The 26,948-nt window shown below is 35.6% G+C and overlaps 1 protein-coding gene across 14 annotated transcripts in view; it reads left to right on the top strand.

Annotated features, from left to right (window-relative positions):
- The window catches only part of SLC10A7 (solute carrier family 10 member 7), a 239,304-nt gene that overhangs the window by 124,627 nt on the left and 87,729 nt on the right, over positions 1 to 26,948 (top strand). Inside the window, exon 6 of one of the 14 annotated variants that reach the window (XM_070504854.1) lies at positions 16,410 to 16,481. The exons of 11 other annotated variants lie outside the window; for them this stretch is intronic. In XM_070504854.1, coding sequence (XP_070360955.1) covers positions 16,410 to 16,466 — 57 coding nt within the window. In that variant the 3' untranslated portion in view covers positions 16,467 to 16,481. Of the gene's footprint in view, positions 1 to 3,711; positions 3,916 to 16,409; positions 16,482 to 26,948 lie in introns of those variants that run through there. 2 more of the 14 variants (XM_044767156.2, XM_070504858.1) reach the window with 2 other exon arrangements.

The raw sequence follows: 26,948 nt of genomic DNA, 5'->3' as shown, positions 1-26,948 counted from the left end.
GACTAGTCATATACTTGTATCTGAAACCTGTATCCTTTGGATGGTTTTCTTCCCAATGGATATCAAATTTTGTTTCAACTGCTTTCTAAGACAAAGGAAGTTAGCTATCTTTTGCTTACTCATTCATCCTCTTGTGTACACACACACACAGATAGTTATTTGGTAAGCAGATATTTGTGTAGTGTGAATCACTGAATGAACCCTGAACTGCATAATTTGACAAGAGCTGAGACCATTCTTCAAGCTGTCAAGAATTTTATCTCTCTCAGCTAAGAGTAATATATCTGGTTCAGTACTCAATGGTGGGATGATCTAGAAATACTCAGTGAAAGAGTATGATCTCTTACTGCCATGCTCTTTGAAGAGAACAAAAAATATAGAAAGGAATACATTGATTTAGAATGAAGTACTTAATTTCTAGCATCAAATTGCCCTTTTAAAATTTTTTTTCTGACTGTTTCTCAAGACTTGGGTTTTCATCTCTGAAGAAGCTTATTTTTCACTTTTCTGATTTTCTCAGTTATTTGGGCAGTTTTCACAGGCAATTAAATGAGATGAAATATTTGTTTCATCTCAAATCTCAATATTTTAGCCCAGCTTTCCTAGTTTTGAATATACATTTATTCTCCCAGCAATAGCAATTACAATAGTAAGGTAAACAGTAACTTTTATTGGCAGTCTTGTTTCTCAAAGACCTGTTTATACTGATGATCTTGCTGAGGCTTCTGATAAATCTGCATCAATAAAAGATGTTGTACTCATCAATTAAGCATAGAGCTGAAGCTTCAAATACACACACTACATATGTTAAAGTAAAGATTGTCACTTTTGATAGGAGTAAGGGCTAAGTAATTGTTGGGAACATCGAAGCCCTCTGTGTAACAAAGAACTGGTTTGAGCTGTTGGACCAGCATATATCTGAACAAATAGGATCCTAATGGTTTTGTAAGCTTGAAGGTAGAATGAAAGTAATTTGGGCAGCATTCCTAAGTCTGCAATTCTGTTAGGCCAGTTCAGACACTCTCCACAGGAAGCGAACACTGAGGTCAGAAGTTGGGTCAAAGCCTTTTAATTGTGAGCCTCCATGATGCCTCTGGGCTCGGGTCAATAACCTGAAAGGCCCTGTTTGTGGGCCTGGAAAGGGTATATTATGTGGGCTCAGGTGGCCTACTAGACTGTTCTAATACTCAATTGTGAGAAGCAGATTATCTGCTTTGCAGATTATCTGATCTTCTATCATCAGCCTTCCCATTGGGCTTTCCGTTGCCGAGGATGGGGCTAAAATGTGAAGTGCAAGAAGTTAGGCACAGTGGACTCTGTGTGCAGTCCCATTACAAAACCAAATATAAATCAATCAACAGGCATTGCCTTGTTAAATGACTTTAGGCTTATTTGGTCTGGCGTTTTCTCTATCTTAATCTGTATTCTCTAGAGTTGCCTAAACCCCATTTATTTTACTCTCATCTCCTAGAAATCTTTAGACTAGAAAACAGATGTATCATGAAATCCATGCAAAATGGAATTATCAAACACTTTTCCTTTTTTCATGTTCTCTGTAATGTAGGTATCGCATTATGATGTAATTTAATTTCTTCTCTGGAAATTCATGAAGTCATTCCAGCCTAGGCTATCCTCGGTGCCCTGGTAATCTTGCTTGATTGTCCCCTTCAAGGCAGCTGTGGTTCAGTCAGAAGAAAGATTGGTTATCTCTGTGGTCACAGTTTCTGTGGATTAGGAAGTCAGGCTGGATTGTGATCATATTTTTATCAAAGAGCAGAATATTATCATCATTCTCCTATGTTTCCTGAAACAAAGAGAGAAAGGGACATAGGGAGGGAAGGAGGAAGGGAGGGAGGAAAGCAGAGGGGGAAAGGGAAGGAGAGAGAGAGAATGAACACTAATGATATTTTAGCCAGATATAAATTATTATAATCTTCTCTATGGCTAGGCGGGTAGTACCCTGATAAATTGTTGATAAGGAAGTAGACTTTTATGCCCTTTTTTGGCATAAGAAAACATCTCTAATGCTTAAGAGCAAAATGACAGACTCTTCAATTCTGATCTTTGTTCTTAACACTAGATCAGGCCTCACTCCCAAAGTACTGCCTACAAAAGCCAGGCTTTTCTGCTAACACACTTACCCTTTCCTCTGTTCCACTAGTCCTGGCAACAGATGCTCTAAGAGTGGAGAGAGCATTGATTAATACCAGTGAACAAGTATTTTTGGTTTCAACAACCCCTTCATCTATCCTGTTTTTTTTTGTTTTAAATCAGTTTTGATGACTTTTTTTTCTATTAGTAGTATTCTTACTTACAATACAGGGATATATACCTAGGAATTTTGTTGGCAATTTTTAAATCTTTTATTATTCAACAGATATTCATCTCATACCTACTTTGTGCCAGGCACTGTTCTAGGTACTTGGCATAATGATAACAAACTAGTAAAACAGTCTTAGATCTCTCCCCTCATGGAGTTTACATCCTATTGTGAAGAGACAAGAGAATAAAAAAATAAAACAAATAAGTAAATTATATAGTTTGTTAAAGGAGATAAGAGGGGCCAACCCAGTGGCATAGTAGTTAAGTTCGTGTGCTCTGCTTTGACGTGCTGGGGTTCACAGGTTTGGATCCCGGGTGCAGACCTAGACGCCAATCATCAAGCCATGCTGTGGCGGCATTCCACGTACAGTGTAGAGGAACACTGGCACAGATGTTAGCTCAGCAACAGTATTCCTCAAGCAAAAGGAGGAAGATTGGCAACAGGTGTTAGCTTAGGGCTGCTCCTCCTCACCAAGAAAACAAAAAAAAGGTTGGGGGAGATAAGAGCTAAGGAAAAAAAAAAAAAAAAAGAAATGTTAGATAGGTTAAAGGAGCCAGAAGTGCTGGAGGAGGGGTGAGGGGGTTGCAATTTAAATAGGTGACCAAGTTGGTCTCATTTAGGAGAAGCAAAAACTTGAGGGCCATGAGGGAGTTAGTCATGAAGATTTCTGGAGAACATTCCAGGCAAAGAGAACAGCCAATGCAAAGGCCCTAAGTTGAAAGCATCCTCCAGGTATTCAGAGACCTTGTTCTTACAAATTGAAACTAGAAGGCTTTTCCCAAGATCAGTCTTTCATTATCAAACTCATGTCTATCCTTACTGTTTGTATTTGGAATAATTTAACAATATTAGAAGCAGATGGCTTCTCTCAATGTATCTATATTTCTAGAAATGATAGAACACTATTTTCCAACATCCAAGACATCCTTTGAAATGTCTTGCATCTTCTGAGAAATAGAAATTATAGTATTTGTTAAACACTATATTTACAAAATTTCATGTATTGAAACAAATCTGATTTCTTTAGGAATTTAAATGAACACATCTGACTTTTCACAATAGCTACACCTGGAGTAGCTGTGTTTTAAGAAGGAAGGAAAAACATTTATTGAGCACGTGTTTTGTGATAGGCACTGTACAAGGTCCTTTATATATGTTATCTCATATAATCTCTATAATACTTCTCTGACGTGTTATTGTTTCCATTTTGTATAGGATTCAAGGAGATTAAATAATTTTCACAAAGCCTAAAAAAATAGGAAATGGAGAAGTGAGATCCAAACCCAGGTCTATTAGAATTCAATGCCAATGAATGGCACAATTTGCCCATTTTTCTAGGGGAATCTCATGGTAATTTTTGCTTCATGTATTTCTCTCACTTTCCACAGGTAACCAATCAATGCATTCTGTTGATTTCATCACCTGGATATCTGTCAAAGTTACCCACATTTCTTCACCTCCACCACCAGGGCCCTAGTTCAGCCATCGTCTCATAGCCTTGCTGGTCTCCAGGCTTCCAGTCTGAGCAGTAGTTCTCAATCTTGACTGTAGTATTTTAAAAAATTGCTGATGTGTAGGCCTCACTCCAGCCCAGTTAAATTAGGATCCTAGTGTAGAGAAACTTAAACGTTGATAATTTTTAAAAGGTCCCAGGTGATTCTAATATGTATTCAAGGTCAAAAACTACCGTATTAGGCCCTTCTATAACGTAAATACCGTTAAAATCCCTAAGTAGCTCCTCCTCCCTCTCAGGATAAAGTCCAGACTTTTAATGTGGCCCTTCTTGACCTCGTCCCTGGGCTTACCTTGCCAGCCCTTGTATCTTGCCCTGGCCTTGAATTTATTTATAAATCATATAAAATTATTTTTATATTATAACTTCAGGGATATTTATTTGTATTTCTTATCAGCCTTTTGCTTAAAATGTTCTTCCTCTAGAACTTCTGTAAAATAATGATCAACAAAGCCATAGGTGTGCTAAGAAGCTATAAATGATTTTAATAAAATAAAAGTTATTTTGTGAAACAAATGGAGCTCTCTGAGATGGCTGATTGATATTTTTTAAGAGAGACCTACTGACAGAACAAACGGACTCTGACATATCAAAATTTAGATCTTTCTAATAATAATGTTGAAACTGAGATGAATTACTTGGATTTCTCATTTTGTAATTGTCATTGCTAAATGTAACTGAGAATAGAGTAAATAACGGTGAAACCACTTATTTTGGTGGTGGTGTGATATTTAATTGGAGAAAATGGTATTTACTTTTTTAATGTTTGATGAAAAGTTAACTTGCCTCTGTCTTTCCTTGCTCTGTTGTGCCATCATCCTTGCAAAATGCTTTAGTAACTAATTAAGAAAGAAATTCTAATCTCATTAATGCCTTCTTTAAATGAATCTGAGTTTTTTTTAAGATTAAAAATAAAAAAGAGGCTAGTGCTTTTATGAATCTGTTATTATCAGATAAGCTAGATGTTATTTTATTCAGTGAGTATTAAGAGTAAAACATATTGACCTGGCTTCTGAATTGACTACAGTGAAGGTCTCCAAATTTGCTTGTTCTTCCTAATCACCAGGGAAGCTTTTAAAGAATGGAGGTTTCTCAGCTCCACCTTACACTTATTGAATAAGAATCTCTAGATTTAGACCTAAAAGTCCCTGTTTCTTATCAGATTCCGAGGAGATTCTGATGCACAGCCAGGTTTAAGAACACTGAACCAGAATATATTTAGCAATGGGAAGAGACACAGAGTAGCCTGATAGAAGTAACCCACTCACCCATTTGAGGTAAAAGTATTGCTTCCAGAATACTAGGTAATCAGATGCCTGGGAGTCCAAAGGCAGAATGAGAAATCTCACTCTGATAATCCACACTTCTTCCATTTTCCTTATGCCTGAGCCATCCCCAAACATCTAGATTTCTCAATTAATAATAGCTCTAACAATAATAGCAGTAATGTTATTATGGATGTGCTCTGATTATATATCTATCTCCTCCATTTAATCCTCAATACATCCTATGACTTAGGTACTGTTACATGGGCAAAGCATGAGAAAAGTGACACGCCAAGTAAGCAAGTTATTTGTGACTCCTAGTAGGCAACATGATCCCAGCTCAGGCAGGCTGACCCCATAATTCCCACTCTTAACCACTATGCTCTCCTGCCTCTAAACACACTATGTCCTTTTTTTTCAGCCGTGTACTTTTTATAGCTCCATTGTTTTCCTCATGATGCTCCCTTTGCTCAGAATCCCTTACTTCCCTTTCTTCTCCATTGAAATTCTGCTTTACAAAACCCAGCATCAACTCTGCCCTTTCTTTGGCTCCTTCTCATGTCATCTTCACTGCCTTTAGACCAAATGAATTGTTCTTGACTTGGTATACAAGGAGGAAGGCAACCTAATATATATTAACCATCAACCTAGGGCACACTGTAAGGTAAATAAGACTATGTCCATGTTATATGTGGGTAGAATGAAGTTGAAGAAGGATTTTTCCAAGAGTTGCCCAATATGTGGAGAAAAGCAGATTGGAACACCAATCTCTCTAACTCCCAAGCTCTTTATGCCATGACATGTTGTTCTGTCCTTTGACATGTTGTTCATTGCATATCACAGCATATATCATACTGTAAAATAATGAATTGTGAAATTCCCTGAGGGCAAGCATATTATATTCCTCTCTGAAACCTTAGTTCCAGAAAAAGTATGGCATGTCTAATGTGCTCTGGAAGGTGTTTGATGGATGAATTTTGAGGTTTTTCCATTAAGCCAGATCTGGGAAATTTTTATGGAGCTAAGCATACAATTGGCAAATGTAGTTAACTTTACATTCTCCTTCCTCAAAGTGTACAGATTACCTCACAAGCCATCAGGAAAATGCCACGTTAACCTCCAAGGATAGTTACTAGATCCTCTCTCTCTAGCCATGATGTGGTTTACTGACTTTATTTGCCTTATGCTTTCTCTTCTTTTGGAGTAACCATTTGGAAAGATAAATATGAGAGATAAAAGAGAGTAACAAGAAAGCACAGAGAGTAAGAAGAATGCTTTAAAATAACTTTTGTTTCTACAAAGCCAAGTTTTCTACCATGAAAAGTACCTCTGAGCTCTGTGGGGAAAGATAAAAACAAAAAGCTTGGATGCTGGTATTTGTTTTGCATGCTTGAAAATTCTACATTCTTCTTTTCTTTGTGCCCTGCAGTTTTAATATAGAAACAGACAATTCTGACTTGACCTTAAGTGCCTCACCAATCTGCTCAGGGGACTCCCTTTAGGAGTATAAGCTGACACCACCTTGCCTGAGCTTCTTTCAATCAATAACATGGTGGAGTACACATGATACGAATAGGCAGACCGATAAGAAATAAAAGCATATGTGTTGATACAAATGGAGCGATAAATGGACCGGTTTCTATCCAAGGACTTTGAAGGGGAAATCAAGGAGGGAAAAGATGGCCAAATGTGAATGTATAGCAAATTAATTTTTTCTGAGGGACGATTTCTGTTTCATTTCTTCTGTTCAGAAGAAAATGGTCAAGTTGTTCTCTGCCTAAAAGGAATCTGTTACTATGGTTCTTAAAATAAGCCTCTTGAGAGTATGCACTTTGTGACTGTAAATCTACAGTGGCAAAATTGTGTTAATTTGACTGACTGGAAATATTAACCATATTATATCAAATAACTGCCAGAAATAATTCTCTGTCATGCCCTGTGACTTTATTTTAATTGATTTTTTTTACTTTCAGCTTTTGTGATTTTTGTTTATTCTGACACACATTTATTAAGTGCACGGAAAATTGTTTTGCAAATTATTTTTAGTGTTTTTATCATGTTTAAATTGGTGGATTAACTCTTTTTCTTCAGAATGCCAACCGCTCTTATTTTCAGACTCGATACTGCTGATTTAGCTTTTTGGGCCCACTAATGGCTTTATTGTCCACATCAGCAGTCTATACAATTAAGCTGTATGCTTAGCAGTATCATTTGATGTTTCACATAGATTTGAAAGTCAAAATTGAATATGATTGATTGCTGCACGATATGTTAATATTAGGATTCCTGAGCTATGTTATAGAATAAATCATTCAGTATCATAACCAAGATAATGCCTCTAACACTACTCATTTTATGTTCTATCAGTAATCAGGCCTTAGGAATAAGCCTCATTTATCTACTGTAGAGTCTGCATATTATACAAATCACAAGGTGAATGTTCATAGAAACATCATGTAGGATAGAAGAATTTACCTGTCAATATTACCGAAAAGATATAGTCAAAAGAGGATAACCTCATTTCCTTTATCAGCCTTTCTTCTTTCTATTTACCTTGATATCTGATGTTTAAAAATGATGCTGTTTTGTTATTTCTTAACTATATTTGTTTACAAAAACTAACAATAAAATAATTAACCAACATTTTTTGAATGCTTAATAAGTACCAGGAAGTATAATGTCTTTTAGCATATATAAATTTATTTAATCCTCGCAATAACACTAAGGTATGTAGGTACTGTGGTTATCCCCTTTTTACTGAGGAAACTGAGGCCCGGAGAGGTTAGATAACTTGCCTTGGGTCACATAGACAGTAAAAGGTAGAACAGGATTTGAACCCAGGATAGCTGGCCCTACAACCCATGCTCCTGGCTAATATAGTGTACCTGCTAGAAAAATATGTGAGAGATCTAGTCTCTGTCCTCAGTCGCTTGCTTTCCCTTTTTTGGAGTTTTTTTTTTTTTTTTTTTTTTTGGCTGAGGAAGATTTGCCCTGAGCTAACATCTGCTGCCAATCTTCCTCTTTTTGTATGTGAGCCGCCACCACAGGATGGCCACTGACAGTGGCATGGGTTCGCACCCAGGAACTGATCCTGGGCCACTGAAGCTGAGTGCGCCAAACTTTACCACCAGGCCACAGGGGCTGGCCCACTTTCCCATTTTGATGATACTAATCATGAATAGTAAGTCTTAATAGAAGACAGACACTAAGTAGTAGATAAGGGCCCTCTGATAGGAGCTGCAGGTATTCAAGAAAAGACAAGGACTACTATAGGTGGGGTAGCTTTCAGACTAACTTGTCATTGTTTACCTAAAACTGAGATGCCTAGAAGAAGCTTTAAAATTCCAAACACCAAATGTTAATATTGGAAGTAATTTTATAGACTTCAGTGTCTTTATTTTTACATGTGATTCTAGATACCTGTAGGAGTTCTCTCTTCCTGGTTCTAATTTGCTCTCAAATTATTTTGAATATTCACACTTTTGGGGAAACTTCCCATTTGTAGAGCTCTCACCTGGGACATAAACTGAATTTACACTTGATAAAAATCTTACACAATACCAATTTAATATCTAGTGGGTTTGTTCAAGAAGGAAGGAAGGGGCACAAATTGTATTCTTTTATAGTCTTTAATTAAGTCTTACTCCTTTAAAGTTTTAAGCTGGACAAAATGATCCTTTGTTTTCTTCAGTTAATCAAGTCAGTGCAGAGTTACTACCTTTGTAAAAACAATAACTTGCTAATTTAATGTCAAAGCTTAGAGTGAATTAATTTCACATCATTGGTTGTCAACAGCTCTGGAGACTTTTGGCAGTTCCGGTCAAGTAAAGCCCTGTGTAACAGTACCATTGACAGAACATTTGTACCATTAAGCCTTCAAACTCTTATTCAGCTGTCAACACATGGGCACTTTCTGGAGCCAGATTCTCTCACGCTGTGCGCTGCCTGCAGCTTGCCGGAAGCTCAACTTTGACTAAAAGGGTTGATTTCTCTTCTCCTACCCTTGTTCTCATTTAGTGTTAAAACCTGCTTAAAGTCCGCCTTTTATTCTGAAAAGTACACAGGCATGTGTCATCTCTTAAACCATTGTGATGTTGAGGTAACGGGCTCCAAAGAAATGCTAGACATCTTAGCGAATAATTGATTAGAAAAGAGTCTGGCAGTGTTAATTGTGAGCTGCAGTATAATAAATGCCGAAACAGAAGCTTTCTGGATGTTTCCAAAAACTGGGTAAGGTTTTTAATACTGAACAATAGGATCAGTGTGCTGAGGTGGAATTTAAAGGGTTTTTTTTGTTGTTGTTTTTTTTACTGTGATAGATTTTTTAATTGGCTTTTGGCACTTTCTACAGTTCTTTGATTGAAGGCTCATTTGTTATTGACTATGTGTTGTTTGGTTGTTCTTTGTTTTGTTTTGTTTCTAATGTTTGTCTGCCTAAAGCCACTTTGGGGATATTTATTTATTAGACATAATTGACAATGTAGGGTGGATAGAACAGCCTACAGAACTAGAGAATAAAGACAAGCACAAATGTTAGGTAAAGTGATGAATTCTTTAACCAACTACTACCAACATAGCACACTCAAGCAGAAACTTTCATTCACGGAAGCTCTGACAATTTGATTTTCAATGATTCTTTTCAAGTAAGATTGTAGAAAAGAGCTCCAAATTTCATCATATGGATAGCATTACAAATCGTTTTAAAATAGAAATGGTGTTCAGTGTCTCCATTGAAAAGGTCTGCATGAACAATTGAAGTTTTGTGGACCTCTACCAGCTAATGCATTAATAACTAACCACATGTGGCTAATTAAATTTAAATTTAAATTAACTAGAAAATTAAATAAAATTTAAAATTTTGGTCCTTGGTTGTACTAGCCATGTTTCAAGTGTTTAGCAGCTCCATGTGGCTGGTGGCTATTGTATTGAACAATGCAGATTGTGGAACATTTCCATCATTGCAGAAAGTTCTACTGGATAGCACTGCACTGGACAATAATAAGGAAAGCCAATGAAAGTCTTTGTTTTGTTGTTTGTGGTTTTGATTTCTAGTTATAATTTTAAAGTATTCCTTTATGGAAGCAGAAACTATTAAGTGTTAGGAGAATTAATGTGAGAATTTTGGTATTCACCTTGATATCTTACTGTTATGGTATCCAGCAGCTCACAGATCTGTAAATACATTATTCAGGTAATTCAGGAACTGAAGAAACGCCTTGTAGATTAGCTAAACCACGTTTTTAGTGTGAATAGCAAAAAAAGAGCCTTGTTTATAGGTTTGTCAGAAGAGAAAAAATCTGAATATTGATTCAAAGAATAAAGTTTCTTTGCTCCTAATGAATTTATAACCCAAGATTTTCAACAAAGAAAACTCAGAAGAATTTTTGTCTGTGTGATAAAAGGCAAGACCAAGAAAATCTGGAAGGAAATACAATGACTTAAGAAAGTAAATCCTTTCAAATTAAGGGAGAATACGTATTTTTTTAAGTTATATAAAGCTGTTTTATCATAAAAGTAATAACTGTCTATTACATAGAATTTATAAAATATAGAAAAGTATAGACAAGATAAAATTCAATTAGAATTTTATCAATTAGCAGTCATTACTTTTAAAACTTTGATGTATTTTCTAGTCTTTCAAAATTATAATAATGTTGACGACAGAGATGACACTACCAGCTATGTATGACTTAGTATGTGCTGTGTGCTCTTCATGAAGGTTATCATTTAATACTTACTGCAGCCCCGTGAAGGAGGAATTACAGCTCTTCCACTCCTTGTCCACATTCAGAAACCGAAAGGCTCTGAAAACCAAGAGCAAACCAGAAAGAGTTTGAGTAAGAGCAATATCTGACCTGAAATGCCATGAGGCTATTTGTATACTTTATCTGTCTCACTAAATATGAATACTAATATGTTTTGCTGCAAAAATATGTAATGTATTTGATTATAGAGTGTTTCCCCAGAGTCCACTAGAGTGGTTACTTAATATATATACATGTGTATTATGTACATATATATGTACGTAATATACATGTGCATGTATAAATGTAATATAGATTAATATATACATATATGTTATACTTATGTACATATATACACATATATGTAGATACATATACATATAATATATATACCATATACATATACTCTTTCAAAAATGTGAAAAATTTTGAAACCCATCTGGCCTCAAGATTTTCGGATAAAGAATGTAAAACTGTATTATCTGAGTTTTACTGAAGAAGACATAGGGACACTAAATAACTTATTCAAGTCCTCATGGCCAGGAGGAAATAGAGCCAAGAGTCAAACAGACTTCTCTGACTCTAGAATTTAAGATCCTAAAACATTGCTTCATTTCAGTAAAATTGCTATATATTGAGAAATAGTAAATATAAACATACCCACCTTATAGAGCTGAGCAGAATTTTCAGATATTGATAACTTGGTAACCGTCCCTTTCTTTACCACTCAGTGTAATAATTTTGAAGATTATTCATCAATAATAAGAAAATTCTTTGTTAAATTTCTAAGCCTGAATTTAATGATTTAACAATTTAGTTTAAAACTTCTGTTAACTGTGTTTTAAGTAGAGATAAATGTTGAATGCAGTCATAAAGTTATCTGCTATCAGTTATAAATACTAAAATACTATTTTGATGTATACTTGGTGATTTTTAAATCATATATGTGATTTTTATTGTATCTTACATAGTTAGGCATCCAGATAAAAATTAAACATAAAAAGGCAAATATAGGTATTTGACAAAAGGAAGTAAATATTTGTCTTATTATTAATAGAATTCATTGTTTATATAAATACAAGATATTATTTTGCTTTGTGCTTTCTAGGAGTACAAAAGATACTATTAATGAACCATAATTTTTTGTAATACTTTGTATTTTCTGCATTTAGTGGACCTTAAGCTATAATAATGTGATCTTGATGTATGATAATCAGAATTACAGAGTCCCCTGACACTTTGCTCAGTCCATTATCTTATGACTTCAATCATTGCCCAAGATTGGCAGTCTGCTTTTTAGGGTGGTCTACTTCATCAGATACTCTTCAATGAAAGTAGTATTAAAAAAGGAAATGGAAGAGCTTACACTATGTATTGGCTTGTTTGTTTTCTTAAACTGTGTACTTGTTGGAGTCTTGGAAAATCAAGCAAGAATCAACACCCTAATCCTCTTTGTGCTTTAGCTTTGGCAGCCCCGTTTTAATTGGCTCCCTCAAAAGAACTCTTCTAATGCCTTTCAATTCCATTCTTCCAGCTTACCTACAAAACACAACTTTGACTTAGCTTGAAATAAATAGTGAACCTTTGACCCACCTGAAAAAAAAAATCTTTGTCTGACTGTGTCTGGCATTGGCTCCTTTTAGAAATGCAAAAGTCCCTCAATCTACCCAACTGATGTTTATTATAGACTGACAAGGTCCTGGCATTGTGGAGGGAGGTAAAAAGGTAACTAACGCATTTGCTTTCAAGAAATTCAGAGAAAAGGAGGATTCGTTTCAGTGGCAGTAGCAGTGGTAGTACAAATCGTAGCAGCAGCAGCAGTATCAGAACACTTTCTCTGTGTCTGGCACCATTCTCGTACTTTATCTTAAGCCATTTAATCCTTACATCAGCCCTATAAAGTATGTACAATTATTATCTCCATTTCACAGATGAAGATACTGAGTCACATAAGGATTTAATCATTTGCTAAGGTCATACACCTGGTGGAGCTAGAATTTGAACACAGGTAGTCTGGCTCCAGAATCCATACTAGTCTGTATTTTCAAATGAGGGGAGGTATGAGTAGGCCTTGAGTGATGCTTGGGAAAGATCATCCACAGAGAGGCATCATGAGCAGTTCTGAACAGTTATTTAATAAATACCCATCATGTGGAAAGCACTACAGAAATGAATAAGATACAGACACTGCATTCAAGGAACTTACGGCACGTGTACAACCTTCCTGATGATCTATTTGGGGACTGTTTGATAAGGGAATATAATTTCTATTTGAGGCTTTATTTCGCAGTTTTGTGGTCCATTGTGCTTCTCATTGAACAATCAACAAATCAGAAAATATCTTGCCGACATTTTTCTTTAATATTTGTCCAATGCCTCCTAAAAGTCAGGCATTATACAGATGCCACAGGAACCATAATAAGCTAGATAGACCACGCTCCCATCAAAGAATTTACATCTAGTGGAAAAGAAAATTAAACAAATATTAAAATAAAATGTAATAAATGCTGTGATAGGAGAAGATAGGAAACTATGAGAATATGTAAGTAGAGAGTTTAACCCTCAGGGACCTTAGCAGTGCTGATGACTGGAAGGTAGGCACGAGTTAGGAAAAGGGATGTGGGGAGTAGAGAGTAAAAACCATGTTCCAGGCAGGGGAACCACCTGCACAGAGGCCTAGCACAGAGAAATAACCTGATTCATTCAGTGAACTTATGAGCAAGAAGTGGAGTGAGTGGCCTGATCAGATTTGTAGACTTCTTCCTTACCAAATGACCTTGGGGAAGTTATTCTTTCTCTTTAAGCTTTAGTGTCTCCATGTAAAAAGAAAGAGAGATATATTACTTTCTCTTAGAGTTGTCGTAAACATTAAATGAGATCATGCTGATAAAGTACCAAGCACAGAGTAAGTACTGTAGAAAACTTAACTATTATTAATTTAGAGTCAAGTTCATTTACTTGACTGCATGTGGAAAATGGATTAGAGCAGGGCTAGACTGGAGTGTGGAGACTAATTCAAAGGCTAGTATAGTGATGCAAGGGAGAAAAAACATTGGCCTAGAGTAAAGTAGTGGCAGTGGGAATGATGAGAAGCAAATATATATTGAAAAGTTATTTTAGAAGTAAAATAGACAGTCCTTGGTGAGTGTCAATATAGCAAGTGAGAGGGAGAGGAGTTAAGGATGACTCCTAGGTTTCTAGTTTGGGACCATTGAGTGGGTACAGAAAGACAGATTAGAAATCCAAATCCAACCTTGCACCATACAGTTGTGGAAAATCAACTCTATGGATATGGAAGAGCTATCGCTAGGTAGTCAGTGACAGAGTGGACTGGAAATACTTCTAAATTCCTGCCCAGTATCTTTTCAGTATGACACACAAAACTCCAATGGCAAATACCATTTCTAAGAAAATCAAATTATAAGAGAAGCATATCTTTGTGTGGATTGCCCTAGTATACTCAATATATATCCAATACTAGAAAGTCTTCTGATTCTGTATCTATGTCATATCTACAGTAAACTTAGCTGATAAATCAGGAGTGTCTCTCATACATACACTAGGAGGATTGGTCATTTAAAAAAAAGACATGATGTACTTACTTCTCAAAGGAATCTTCATAGTCAAGCCAAGTATAACTGACTTATTGAATGAGCTAGACTTTACTGGGTACAAGCAGAGAACAATATTACTGTCACTCATTAGCTCACTTTTGCTCTGTGAAATCATTCCTCCCTCTTTTTGGATAAAATTTCAAGATGAACCCAGTTTTTCCAGTCACTTTCAGGTATTAAAAAGTCTAGTTCACTAGAAGAAAACATCAGAGAACATCTTCTTGTCACAAGAATATAACCATATATAAAAAGATTGATCAATTGAGCATCATTAAAATAAAAAACATCTGTTCAACAAAAGCCAACATTAAGAGAATAAAAGGCATGCCTCGAGTCGGAGAAGTTAGTTAGAATACACATATTGTCTGTCAGATAGCCACAAAAGATTTGTATCCAGACTATATAAATGGCTCATACAAATCAATAAAAAATGTAGGTCCCACAATAAAAAAAGAGCAAAGACTTGGAAGCAACCTAAGTGCCCATCAGTGCATGAATGGATAAAGAAGATGTAGTGTATACACACACACACACACACACACACACTCAGTGGAATACTAGTCAGTCACAAAAAAAGGTGAAATCTTGCCATTTGCAACAACGTGGATAGACCTTGAGGGTATTACGCTAAGTAAAATAAGTCAGACAGAGAAAGCCATATAATACCATATGATTTCACTCATACGTAGACAATTAACAATGACAAAAAAGAAACACATAGATATAGACATTAGATTGGTGGTTACCAGAGGGAAATGGTGGAGGGCAAAAGGAGTAAAAGGGCACATGTGTATGGTAACGGATGATAATCAGTCTTTGGGTAGTGAACATGATGTAGTCTACACAGAAATCGAAATATGATGTACACCTGACATCTATATAATGTTATAAACCAATGTTACCCCAATAAAAAAGACAAAAAAGAAAAAGAAAAAAGAGAAAAATGAGCAAAGATTAGAATAGACATTGTATAAAAGATGATATCCAAATCTTCAATAAGCGTATAAAAAAGGACTCAACATCATTAGTCATCAGGAAAATGCAAATGAAAGCCACAATGAGATACCACTACATGTGCATCAAGATAGCTAAAATTTAAAAAGACTGTCAATATCAAATATTAATGCATATGTCTAGTAACTTAAATTCTCATATATTGCTGATGGGAGTGGAAAGTGATTCAAGTACTTTGGGAAATTATTTGTATCTACTAATGCTACACGTATGCCTATTCTATAACTTAACAATTCTACTCTCAGGTGTATACCCAACAGAAATGTTCACCAGAAAACAGGTTCAGGAAGACGTTTAGCAACTTTTTTTCATAACTCAAAATGGAAAAAATTCAAATTTTCATCATCAGGAGAATGGGTAAATAAGTTGTGATATAACTGTACAATGTAACACAAAATATGAATGAAAAAGATGAGCTACTGCCCCACCCAAACATATGGTTAACTCTTCTCTCACAGACATCATATTGAGCAAATGAAGCCAGACACAACAGAGTTCATATGTATGATTTCATGTATATGAAGGTCAAGATAAGAAAAATTAACCTATGGTGATAAAAGTTGGAATAGTGGTAACTTTGGCAAGGTGGGTATTGACTGGAAGGAAGCATAAGGGATCCTTCTGAATTACTAGAAATGTTTTATATTTGGATCGGCATGGTGGCTACCTAGGTATGTGTATATATGTAAGAAATATATATGTAAAGATTTATCCTATGTTTGTTATACTTCAATAAACAAAGAAAAGACCTAGTCTAGTCTAGTGTCAAAATTTCAGTCTCTTATCCAATTGAAAGCTTTTCCCCTTTCTTCCCCTCCACCATCAACCCATAATCAATAATCTGTAGTAGGGAAGGGAGAATTGTTACAGGTTCCTTTTCTCATCCTTGGTCCACCCCGTCTCCCATTCTTAAGCCACTGTTTTTGTCCCCTCTAGGATCAGGCACGTGGATTGGAGAAGAATGAACAAAGTCTGATGTGTCTTGGCTTGTAATCTGGCTTTGAAGCCCTCTAAGTGTGGCACATCTCTAAAATCTAGCTCTTTCTCATGTGGGAGTACTTCTGTGGGTTTCCAGTGATCCTACTTCACTAGGAACATTCTAATACACCATTGCCTTGCATGGGCAATGATCCTCTTACAACTCTAGCCACAGCTCTTGGCTTTTAGTGATCTGCTTCTCTGGATGGAGTCCTGGTCAGAATGATTCAGGTCCAGTTCTCTTCCTTGGGTCACTTGATCCAGAGAAAAACCGATATGTCTTTGCCTGGCCAGTGGAGAACTTGCCGTTTGCTCCCATTGTGGCCTCTCTCCCCTCCCAGCCTCTCAGCTTGAAGTTTCTCTAAGAGGGAACGAGGCCTACTCTCTGGTGTTCCCTTTCCCCCTTCCCCAAACTCCAGGAGACGCATTCTCCAAGTGATTCTCTGAAGCTCCCCTCATTTACCTTGGTTGGGAACCACCTTGTGGGGAGTGGATATCTATGTGGTCCAAGGACAACCCTCCCCAAAGAAGTCGCTTCTACCAATCTTCCTTCTGCCTTTTGGGCATGTCTTGAAAGTGGGAAATGAACCTATGGTAGAGCATAGTTATTGTTTTAAGCTAGAGGACAAATCAATGGTCCTGCCCAAAAGAGAAGTAATCATTTTACCTGCTCCACCTTCTTTTCCAGTTACTTGAGGTTTTTCTGAATGAAAGGAAGCATTCTGGAATATTAAATACTGTGCAATTGTTGTTTTTTTTTAATATCCTACTTCAAAAATATTTCGGGTAGAAAAAAGAAGATTGAGAAATATAGCTTTTACAAATGCCTAAAGATACATGCACCCCTATGTTCATCACAGCCTTATTCACAATAGCCAAGACTTGGAAGCAACCTAGGTGCCCATCAAGGGACGAATGGATAAAGAAGATGTGGTATATATACACAATGGAATACTACTCAGCCGTAAGAAATGATGAAATCCAGCCATTTGTGACAGCATTGATGGACCTTGAGGGTATTATGCGAAGTGAAATAAGTCAGAGGGAGAAAGTCAAATACCATATGATCTCACTCATAAGTAGAAGATAAAAACAACGAGAAACAAACACATAGCAACGGAGATTGGATTAGCGGTTACCAGAGAGGAAGGGGGGATGGAGGAGAGCAAAAGGGGTGCTTAGGCTCACAGGTGTGGTGATGAATGGTAATTAGTCTTTGGGTGGTGAACATGATGCAGTCTACACAGAACTCAAAATATATTGAGATGTACACTTGAAAAAGTTATATAATGTTATAATCAAATGTTACTGCAATAATTAAATAAAAAGAAATATAAGTTTTATCATGTACACACACATTCCCATGCACAAAGATTACTGGGACTTCCTGGGTACTGTGAATAATTCTGTGAGCCTCTCTGTCCCCATCTAAAAATAAGAGATAAATATTACATGCTTTATATTATTGCCATAAGGATAAAATAGAAATGAATTACACATATGCAGAAATATACACATGTGCATTCATATGTACTACACGTATATTACTCAGAACAAAGTCAGTGTGTGATAAATGTTAACTCCTTTTTTCTTTCTTCCTCATGTGACCTCTTACTCCCTTTCTTTCAGTAGAGCAGCTTTCTTTCATTATAGGCTTTGGGTAGATCAGAGAGGGGCAAGGCTCTAGGATTCATTATAAAGAATGCCGAGTTTAGTATTTGGAAATTAATAAACATATGCTATATTTGAAATTAAACCAGATGTGATAAAATAAGCATAGGCCTAGAGTTAGTAAGACCTGAATTTGAATCCCAGCTCCACAACTTCTAGTCATTCATTCATTCATTTATTCAACACATTTATTGAGGGCTTACTTTGTGCCCTCACTGTTGTGGTCACTGAGATGACAGGGGGCAAAAAACGACAAACAAGATCCCAACCTTGTGGAGCTTTGTTGGGAAGTGGGGATGGGTGAACAGTAGGGGAAACAGACAATAAGCAAATAACTAAATATAATATCAAGTAGTGATAAGTCTTGTGAACAAAAGTGAAGCAAGATAAGGAATAGAAAGTAGTAGGGGATGGAAGATAGGGGTGTGTGTGTGTGTCTATGCATATGTGTATCTGTCGTAGAGAGGGGGCTCAGGGAATGTCTTATAAGACACTTGAATTAAGTGAGGGAGGAAGATCCAGGAGAAGAAGGTAAAAGAGGAGTTTGTAATATTCCAGAAGCCGAAGGAGGGAAGTGTTTCAAGAAGGAGGAAGTCAAATACTGTTGAGTGACAGAGTAACGTGAGGAGCTCTCAGTAGCCATGTGACCCCTGGACAAGTTATTTACCTTCTTGGAACAAAACTCAATAATATATTTCTGAGGATTAAGTAAAGTAGTTTATGTAAAGCACCAGTCATATGGCAGACAAGTGACTGAAGAGTTTCTTCACATTTCATGTGTGTAATAAAATATAAATTTAAAAATTCATAATGGTAGATATTTTTAAATGGTCTCAATTCAGCTTCTCACTGAATTTGCAAAATGTTCAATTAACTGTGTATGTAAGACAAAATATGGAAATCAATAAATTAAACTATGATAGCTGTGGAACTGTGGTTTTGTCTTTTTTAATGGACTATATTGGTAACAAGTAGTTAATTTGATGTGTCATGTCATGTGTTTTGTGTCACGTGTCCTGTCGTGAACTGCAAGGTGTTTATGTTGGAATTTTTCATATTCAAACTGGCAGAAATCATTTGTTTAACAAATAAGAGCTAAGAAAATTAAATATTTCAGCATTCATAGGAGTCTGTTTTGCTAAATTACAGTTTCTATGTGTATTATTCTCATTTAAACTATAAGAAATAAGAAAATTGATTAGGTTTTCCTCTGTTTCAGGCATTCGCTAATGTCTGAGCATTGATTTTTAAATATGCTTTTAATTTTACAGAATTTGGCTGAATAATATAACATGTGACCTGTATAGTAATGACAAAATGAGACTGTTCCACACTCTTTAAAGTAATAGAATATGATGATATCTTTGTCTGGCTATCTCACAATATTTACAGGTCACCTAATTTATTTTATAAAAATCAGGCATTAAGAATCCTACCCAGAAAGTGTTGAAGAATGAAGATATACTTTCAAGCTTGTGTGTTTAAATTCACATATTTAAATGATGTGTTTTTCTGCACCGTAGTTTCCTCCAGAAGAAGTCTGTATGCTTTTTGAAAACACAACTCTTGCTCTTAGATGTTTGAAAGCATGTCAAGTACCTTACAGGAAAGGAAATAAAGTCATTTTACTTAAAGTAAATCATTTTTCCAAATTTTCTCAAGCACATTGATGTAGGTACTGAGAGAGAACGAGAGCTCTTTTTCATGTTTTAAATACAAAACACACCAGCTGCTACCTCAGCTATCCACTAGAGAAAGAGGGAATAACGAAATTTCTGCAGCAATGTGGAGAACTAAATTTATTGAAATCCCAGTGAAAGCTTTTGTTGTGTTTGGTATAATAGGAAAAAATTCCATGAGATATCTTAGATTGCATTTCCTTCATGGTAATCTTCATAGTCCTTGTGCTCTCTGGTCAGTCTGTAAACATGATTCTTTCATTTAAAATGAAAACTCACACCTCAGAAGCCAGCCAGGTTTGGGGATTAAAAACATTTTATTTTAAATAACATGTCTACTCCTTGTTGTAAACAGTGAATCCACTGAATTTGGTTCAGAGAGGTTGGAGTTGAGTGACCCCCATTAGTTATTTTTCCTCAAATGTATAAGGAATGAATTTGTATTCTAACATGTGTGGTTTTGATAAACTAATGTCAGCCTTCCTTGTATCCATCTCTGAGGCTTCTCCTTCAGTTATGTTTCTGGTTTCATTTCAAAGACATTTTTAAAATGCATTTTTCACTCATTACAAGAAGTCAATTTGTGTATTGAGGATTACTCATATTTTCTTTCAAAGATCTTCCTCTTTTCACCTAGGCTGTGTTTTCTAAAAGAAGACACAATCAAATGTTTTTGTTACTCTTAAGAAATCCCTGACAGGCCCACAACACTGGCTATTGCTGTAGCTGTACGCTTCTATACATAATTGATGACCTGGGGCCCAGCAGACAGCACCAGTACGCAAGCCATATAGATTACCATACAATGGGGGGTTTTAGGTTTTGAATTTTCCATTTCTGAATAGAAATAACTCCTTGCTAAATAACAAAAATTCCAGAAGGAGTAAGTTTACCATAGTAATAAATATTCTTCAGAGAACGAAGCATTTGCCAGCAGTGGAAGATATGGAGAGTCTTAAGATCCTAACTTTATTACCATATCCTCCACTCCAACCGTCTCTCAACTTAGCAGCACTGGTTATGTTTGGTTTTGCTGGCGTTTTGGTAATAATATTAAAAAAAAGTTTAGTGCTGAGGAAAGTTAAATTCCAAATGGCACTCTTTGAGGTGTTCCTTAATCTAATTGCCCTTTCTGTTTCTTTGATTTACTAGAAGATAAGAAGGCTAGTAGATATAAGTGGTTATCTTTTCGTGAGGAATTTGTGAGGTTCTTGTCATGGGAGTGGCATTTGTTATGTCCTATTCACTATGCCTATATTGCTTTTTCTCTAAACACCATGAGCACACTTGTCTTCAGGCCTTTGTGCCTGCTGTTCCCATCTTCCCAGACCATTTTAGGTACCTTCCACCTCCACCCTTCTCTTGGCCATTTCTACTCATCATTCTGATCTCAGTTTAAACGTCACCTCTTTCGGAATCCCTTGTTCAGTAAGATGAAGTAAGAAGCCTTTCCTCACCCCATTACCTGGCCTTTGCCTCTTTGCTTTGCCACAGCTAGACTGTGAGATCTTTTAAGGTAGAGATCAGGCCAACTTTATCATTGTTTCCCCAACCTCTAGGATATGCCCAACATAGACTGCTGTCCATTAATTATTTGTTGAATGAAACTGCAAAGATACTAGTAATATAAAATTGAACTTAAACATAAAAATGATGATATGGATTATTAGATTTTAGATGACAAGTTGTTAGACTTTGTAGGATTCCTAGATTTTCACTTTGTTTTTCCTATAATAATATATATTCTTAAGAATGCTTTGAGAACAGGAAAAAAATTGATTTGAATTGCAATTATGTTTTGCATTTAAAGACTCATGAGACTAATTTGTAATTTCAAATGACCAGGTTAATATAAATGAAAATGTGTGTTAGTTAAGAAATAAACATAGCTGGAAATTTTAATTCAAATTAAACCACATTAGGGAGGGGGTCATGTATCTATTCAATTCTGAAAGTTTAGGCTCATTGCTTTATTTTGATTCACTTCCACTTTTTAAAACTAATTTCTCAGAAGTGCAAAGAATTTTTTCCTAAATCCTAATGTGTACTATTTAGTTCTATATCTGGAAGAGAGCGTCATTTTTGTCATTAGTTCTCGGACTGCCCTTATACTTTCAGAAAACAGAATGCACAAATGTCTTTTCCTCTTTTGACCAATGAAACGGAAAGCTACTAAAGTTCTATCTAATGTAAAAATGGCTGTTTGTTGTTTTTTAAGTACCTTTTAATTACAGAACATATTCCACTGTTCCCCATTAGACCCACTCATCAGTTTGCAAATTAGCTTCCTAAAATTTGTAAATCAGTTGTTGATTTCTGTGGCAAAAAATTTTGAATCTCAACTTTATAAATGGAGATTAGGCCCACTAATAATATGCTAAGTACTAATCTACTAAACTACAGTATAGTGTTAAGGGCTCTAGAGTCAAACTGTTTGAATTCAAATTCTGACCTCAAAAATTGCTGTTTGACTTTGGCAAAATAGCTAACCTCTGTGTAACTTGGTTTCTTCACCTGTAAGTGGGGATAATAATTGTCGCTGTCCATTGGTTTGTTTTCAGAATTATGTAACACCTGCCAAGTGCATAGAACAGTGTCTGGCAGATATGCTTAATAAATACTACCTATTATTGTTATTATAATTATTAGTCCTAGAAACAAGAAATCAGTTATTCCTTCATTCAAAAATATTAATTGACCCCTACCATGTCCCAGGCATTTTACTAGGTACAGAGAATACAAGATGGAGTGAAAACAAGCATGGTCCCTACCCTCATAAAGCCAACAAATACAAAGACAAATAAATGTAAAATTGCAACTGTGGTAAGTGGTGTAAAGGAAATCCATGATACCTTGAGAGTACATATTCAGGAGAAATTGATATTTGCAGGAAGCCTTCCTTGATGACTGAAGGAAACCAAGGTCTGCAGGTGGAAGGGAGCATAGCCCAGCCAAGGAAATGGACCAAGGGCCCCATGGCTGGAGCATGGAGAGCCAGGTGGAGAATGAGGAGAGATGGAAATGGAGAGGTAGGCAGATGCAAATCATACAGGATGTTGAGGGCCATGACTGGTCTTTAAAGACTAGTGGAAAACCAATGAAGGATTGCATTTCAGTGTAGAGACTTGGAGTGTCCCAAAGTATGAGGTAAGAGAAGGTGGAGAAAAATGACCCTTCCTAGTTGTAGCATTGGTCCCAGGCCAAATTTTGGAATCAAAATATTTGCCATTGCACCCTCCTGACTCTCTCTCAATTCCCTCTTCTACCTGGGTCATTTCACCTAGGCTCATAGCTCTCATGCTACTGTCTACCCCTCTGCATCAAGCTAGTCAGGTCCACTTTGCCCATATAAGCACTTCCTGCTCAAAAATGCTCTACCTTTCCTCCTTCTAATAAAATCTCATTCTGGTAGACATTTTAGATTCATATAAGTATTTAGAGGAAAGCACACTGATAGAATTGATTTAGGCTAAAATGTGAGCAGCTTACCTCAAGAACAGTGTTCTCAAACTTTTTGGACCCTTTTATACTCTTAAAATTTGTTGACAACCACAGAGAGCTTTTATTTGTGTCAGTTATATCTATCTGTATTTATCATATTTGAAATTAAAGCTAGGAAATTATTCAGACACTTAACAATAAACCCCATGTTATGTAAACATACATATTTTTATGAAAAATAACTATATTTTCCAAAACAAAAAGAAAAACTAGTGAGAAGAGTATCATTGTTTTACATTTTGCATATCTCTTTAATGACTGGCTTAATACAAGAGAGCTAGAGTCTCATATCTGTTTCTGTATTAAATCTTTCCATATCACATGTCATGTAGACTCTGGAAAATTCCACTGTACGATTGTGAGAGAATGAGAGCGAAAAAGGCAAATAATGTTTTACTATCATAGTGCAGTAGTAGTTTTTATCTCACCAACCCCCAAAATGGTCTTAGAGAGCGCTGGGTCCACCGACCACACTGTAAGATCTAGAAGGCAGCATGCAATTCAAAAAACAAGATGCTTATTAAGTTAAAAGACTCTCACCTGAAATGGCATTGCAGCGAGTCTTAGAAGTAAATTGAAAGAATTCAGGCAGTGTGGCTCTGATGCACTTCTGCTTTTCATCACTCCTTCCATATATCTGTGTTTGAACCCATTAAATTCTCTAAAGTTTCCAAATGATTTTTAGTGTTAGGAGAGACTCTTATGAGTATTTAGACAATATTTGAAATTCCTGAAACATGATATTTTTGCCTTGGTTACTGGTTTAAGGCTTATTCCCAATTCAAAGTAAACTGTGATTCCCTCATGGCTTCCTGTGAGCGTGAAGTCACTTAGCTTCCTGTGACACAGCCTTGCCTAAAGACTGCGGCTTCCCTGTGTTTATCTTTCAAGAACTGATTTGTGAGGTGTAGCTAAAGTAAAAAGAGTGTTGTTCATTTCTGTGGTCTCTTCAAGTTCAGAAATGACATGATTTTATATTATTTTCTTATGTGGCACACAAGCTCTTTCTGAAGACAGCTAGAAATGTTTGGAATGATGCATCATTTAAAAATGATGTTGGCTTCTCTCAGTGACAAATTTGAAGAACAACATTCCTTTAGATGAGTTTTGTTGCGTTTGTCAAAAAGTCATCTTCATTCCTTTTAATCCCACCTTGTGCTTATAATGTAAGTTCCACAATCGCTATTAGTGAGAATAAATTCTGCCCTTTTTTCATTTACCTTAAGCATATATTTCTATCCATTCAATATTAAATACTTCATTTTCCCCTCCTCACAATAATAAAAGTACCTGCAGGGAGAGGAAGACTGTGCCCATGGAAAAAGGCTGCTAAATCTGTGCTTTTCTTTAAACCAGTATCTCATCATGGAGAAGTAATGCTCTTGACTACTACAGTTTGTCTCCTGAATCATTAGGAATTTCTGTCTTTCAGGAGGGACACACATTTGTGATTAAAAAAACAGTCTAGAATAACAGTTGAAATGTCATTTGCACTCCATTTGAACTGAAATTCTTGGGTTTTCTTTTAAGATGTGTCACTCATAGATAAATGGTTGGGGACATGCTGGTCTTGGTCAGAGGTCACAAATGAATGGCCCACAAGCCACATGCAGACCACAGATGTGCTTTCTTTGGCCTGCATAGTGGTGTGTGTATGTGTGTGTGTGTTGGTTTTGTTTCTCATCTGAATTGAATGCATATACTCTATATTTTTCTAGGTTGCTCCCACTCCCTATTATCTTACATGTGGCCTGATTCATGCATTTACCTTGACAGTCTGGCCACTGTCAGCATTTGAATTAACAGTTCTACAACAAGTAGTCACATCTAGGAAGAATAGAAAAATAGAACCCAAGAGAGATTACAATATATACTGTGACAAAAAATTGCCTAATAGAAAATTATTTGACAAGAATATATAATTGCTGACTTTTTTACTTTGGACATGTGAAAAAATAACTTTAAAGATAAGTGAAAAATTATGACTGATTGAGAAGCATGCCTCAAAGATGATATTTATTATATAAAGATGTATTTATTAGTTTGACATAGGAGTTAGGGCATGTAATTATGAAAAGGAATCATGTCTTCCTGAAAGAGATCATCTATCAGAACTTTGTTTTTGCATTATGTTACTTTTATTATTTATGTGGCATTGGTTTATCTAGAGAAAATATTTAATGTACATTAAATATAAAGAATCAGCCCCACAACTAATTTACCAAGTGCAGAACTTTGTGGCGTTGGTTTATCTGGAAGGTCCCACAGCACCACCTAGTGCCTTGTATTTTGTTTTGCATAATATTTTTGTAAATTTAAACATTCTGATCACGTTTTAATATCAAATACGGCAATGAAATAAATATATGGTTTAAGCAGTGTTATAAATAGGATAAGATAAGGTAATTCTTACATGTTTAATTGAAGATTTTAAGTGGAACTCAAAAAAATGTTGATTGTATAACAGAACAATTATAAAAATTTACTAGTAAAAAAATTACTAATATTTCTAATTCACAACCAAAGAGACTCTTTGGGAGATTGTTACATTGTGTGTGATCTAATAGAGTTATTAGCAAGTTTTTTATCCAAAGCAGATGCTGATTCCTTTTATTTTTTTATTCACTACTCTATAATAAATTAAAGGTCATTTTTCCAGGCTTGTTCTTGAAGCCCATGAATTTCCAGTTTTCATGGGTTAAACTACACGAGTTAACATCACATATCACAGCTCTTAATTTTAGACAGAATTGTATAACCACTTTTAAAACTAGAATTTTGAGATATGTAGAGATGGAATGTTATAAAATACTTCTACCTTAAAAAATAAAATGAGTCAAATAAAAGAATAAGGTGCACATATATATTCTTTTATGGAAAGTACTCCAAGAAATATAGTGAAGTGAGAAAAAATAAAGCTATATGCTCGTTACTGTGTGTATATAATTGTCTTAAGGAAACTGTGTAAATTTGAATAATTTAAGAAGACTTGATGGATGGATAGGTGGGTAGAGGGATGGATGGATACTGGTATGTTATTTTCTTTCCTGGAAAGCGTCACAAGAAACTGTTCATATCTCCGGGGAGAGTATGCTGCTGAACAATTTCAATTTATTTTTTACTTTTCTGTAAAATTAAATTTTTTCTGATCAAATTCATGTATTACTTTAAGATCAACAGGAGTTCATTGAGTATAAATATTATGAGCCATTTCATTTTTTCTTGTAATATTTCTCTGTATTAAAAACAAAGCCTAATTTTTAAAATAAAAACTAACGAAACTAGTGTTATGAGACACAGTAAGCATCTATCTTATAGGCTTACCTTTTCAGAAGGCTTTATGATACATTACTTCTTGTTATGGGGAGGGTAGGCTCCAAGAAGGCAGAGGATTTTGTCAGATTTGTCACACTGTATCTTTGACTTCTAGAATGGTATCTGACACATAATAAACACTTTGTAAATAAGTGTTGAATGATTGAATTAATGGCAACATATCACATTGTGTCCAAATCTATATAGTAATGAGATGTATTATAGTAGAATTTAATTATACTCAATTTGCATATACATAAATATATATGTACAGTTACATTCTTTGATGTCATTTAAAGCATGAACACTGGTAAGTATTATTTCAAACTTT

Source organism: Equus asinus, chromosome 3, assembly GCF_041296235.1.
Source record: "Equus asinus isolate D_3611 breed Donkey chromosome 3, EquAss-T2T_v2, whole genome shotgun sequence".
Lineage (NCBI taxonomy): Eukaryota > Metazoa > Chordata > Mammalia > Perissodactyla > Equidae > Equus > Equus asinus.
Note: the sequence above shows the minus strand (reverse complement) of the source record. Positions and strands in the feature narration are given on the sequence as shown.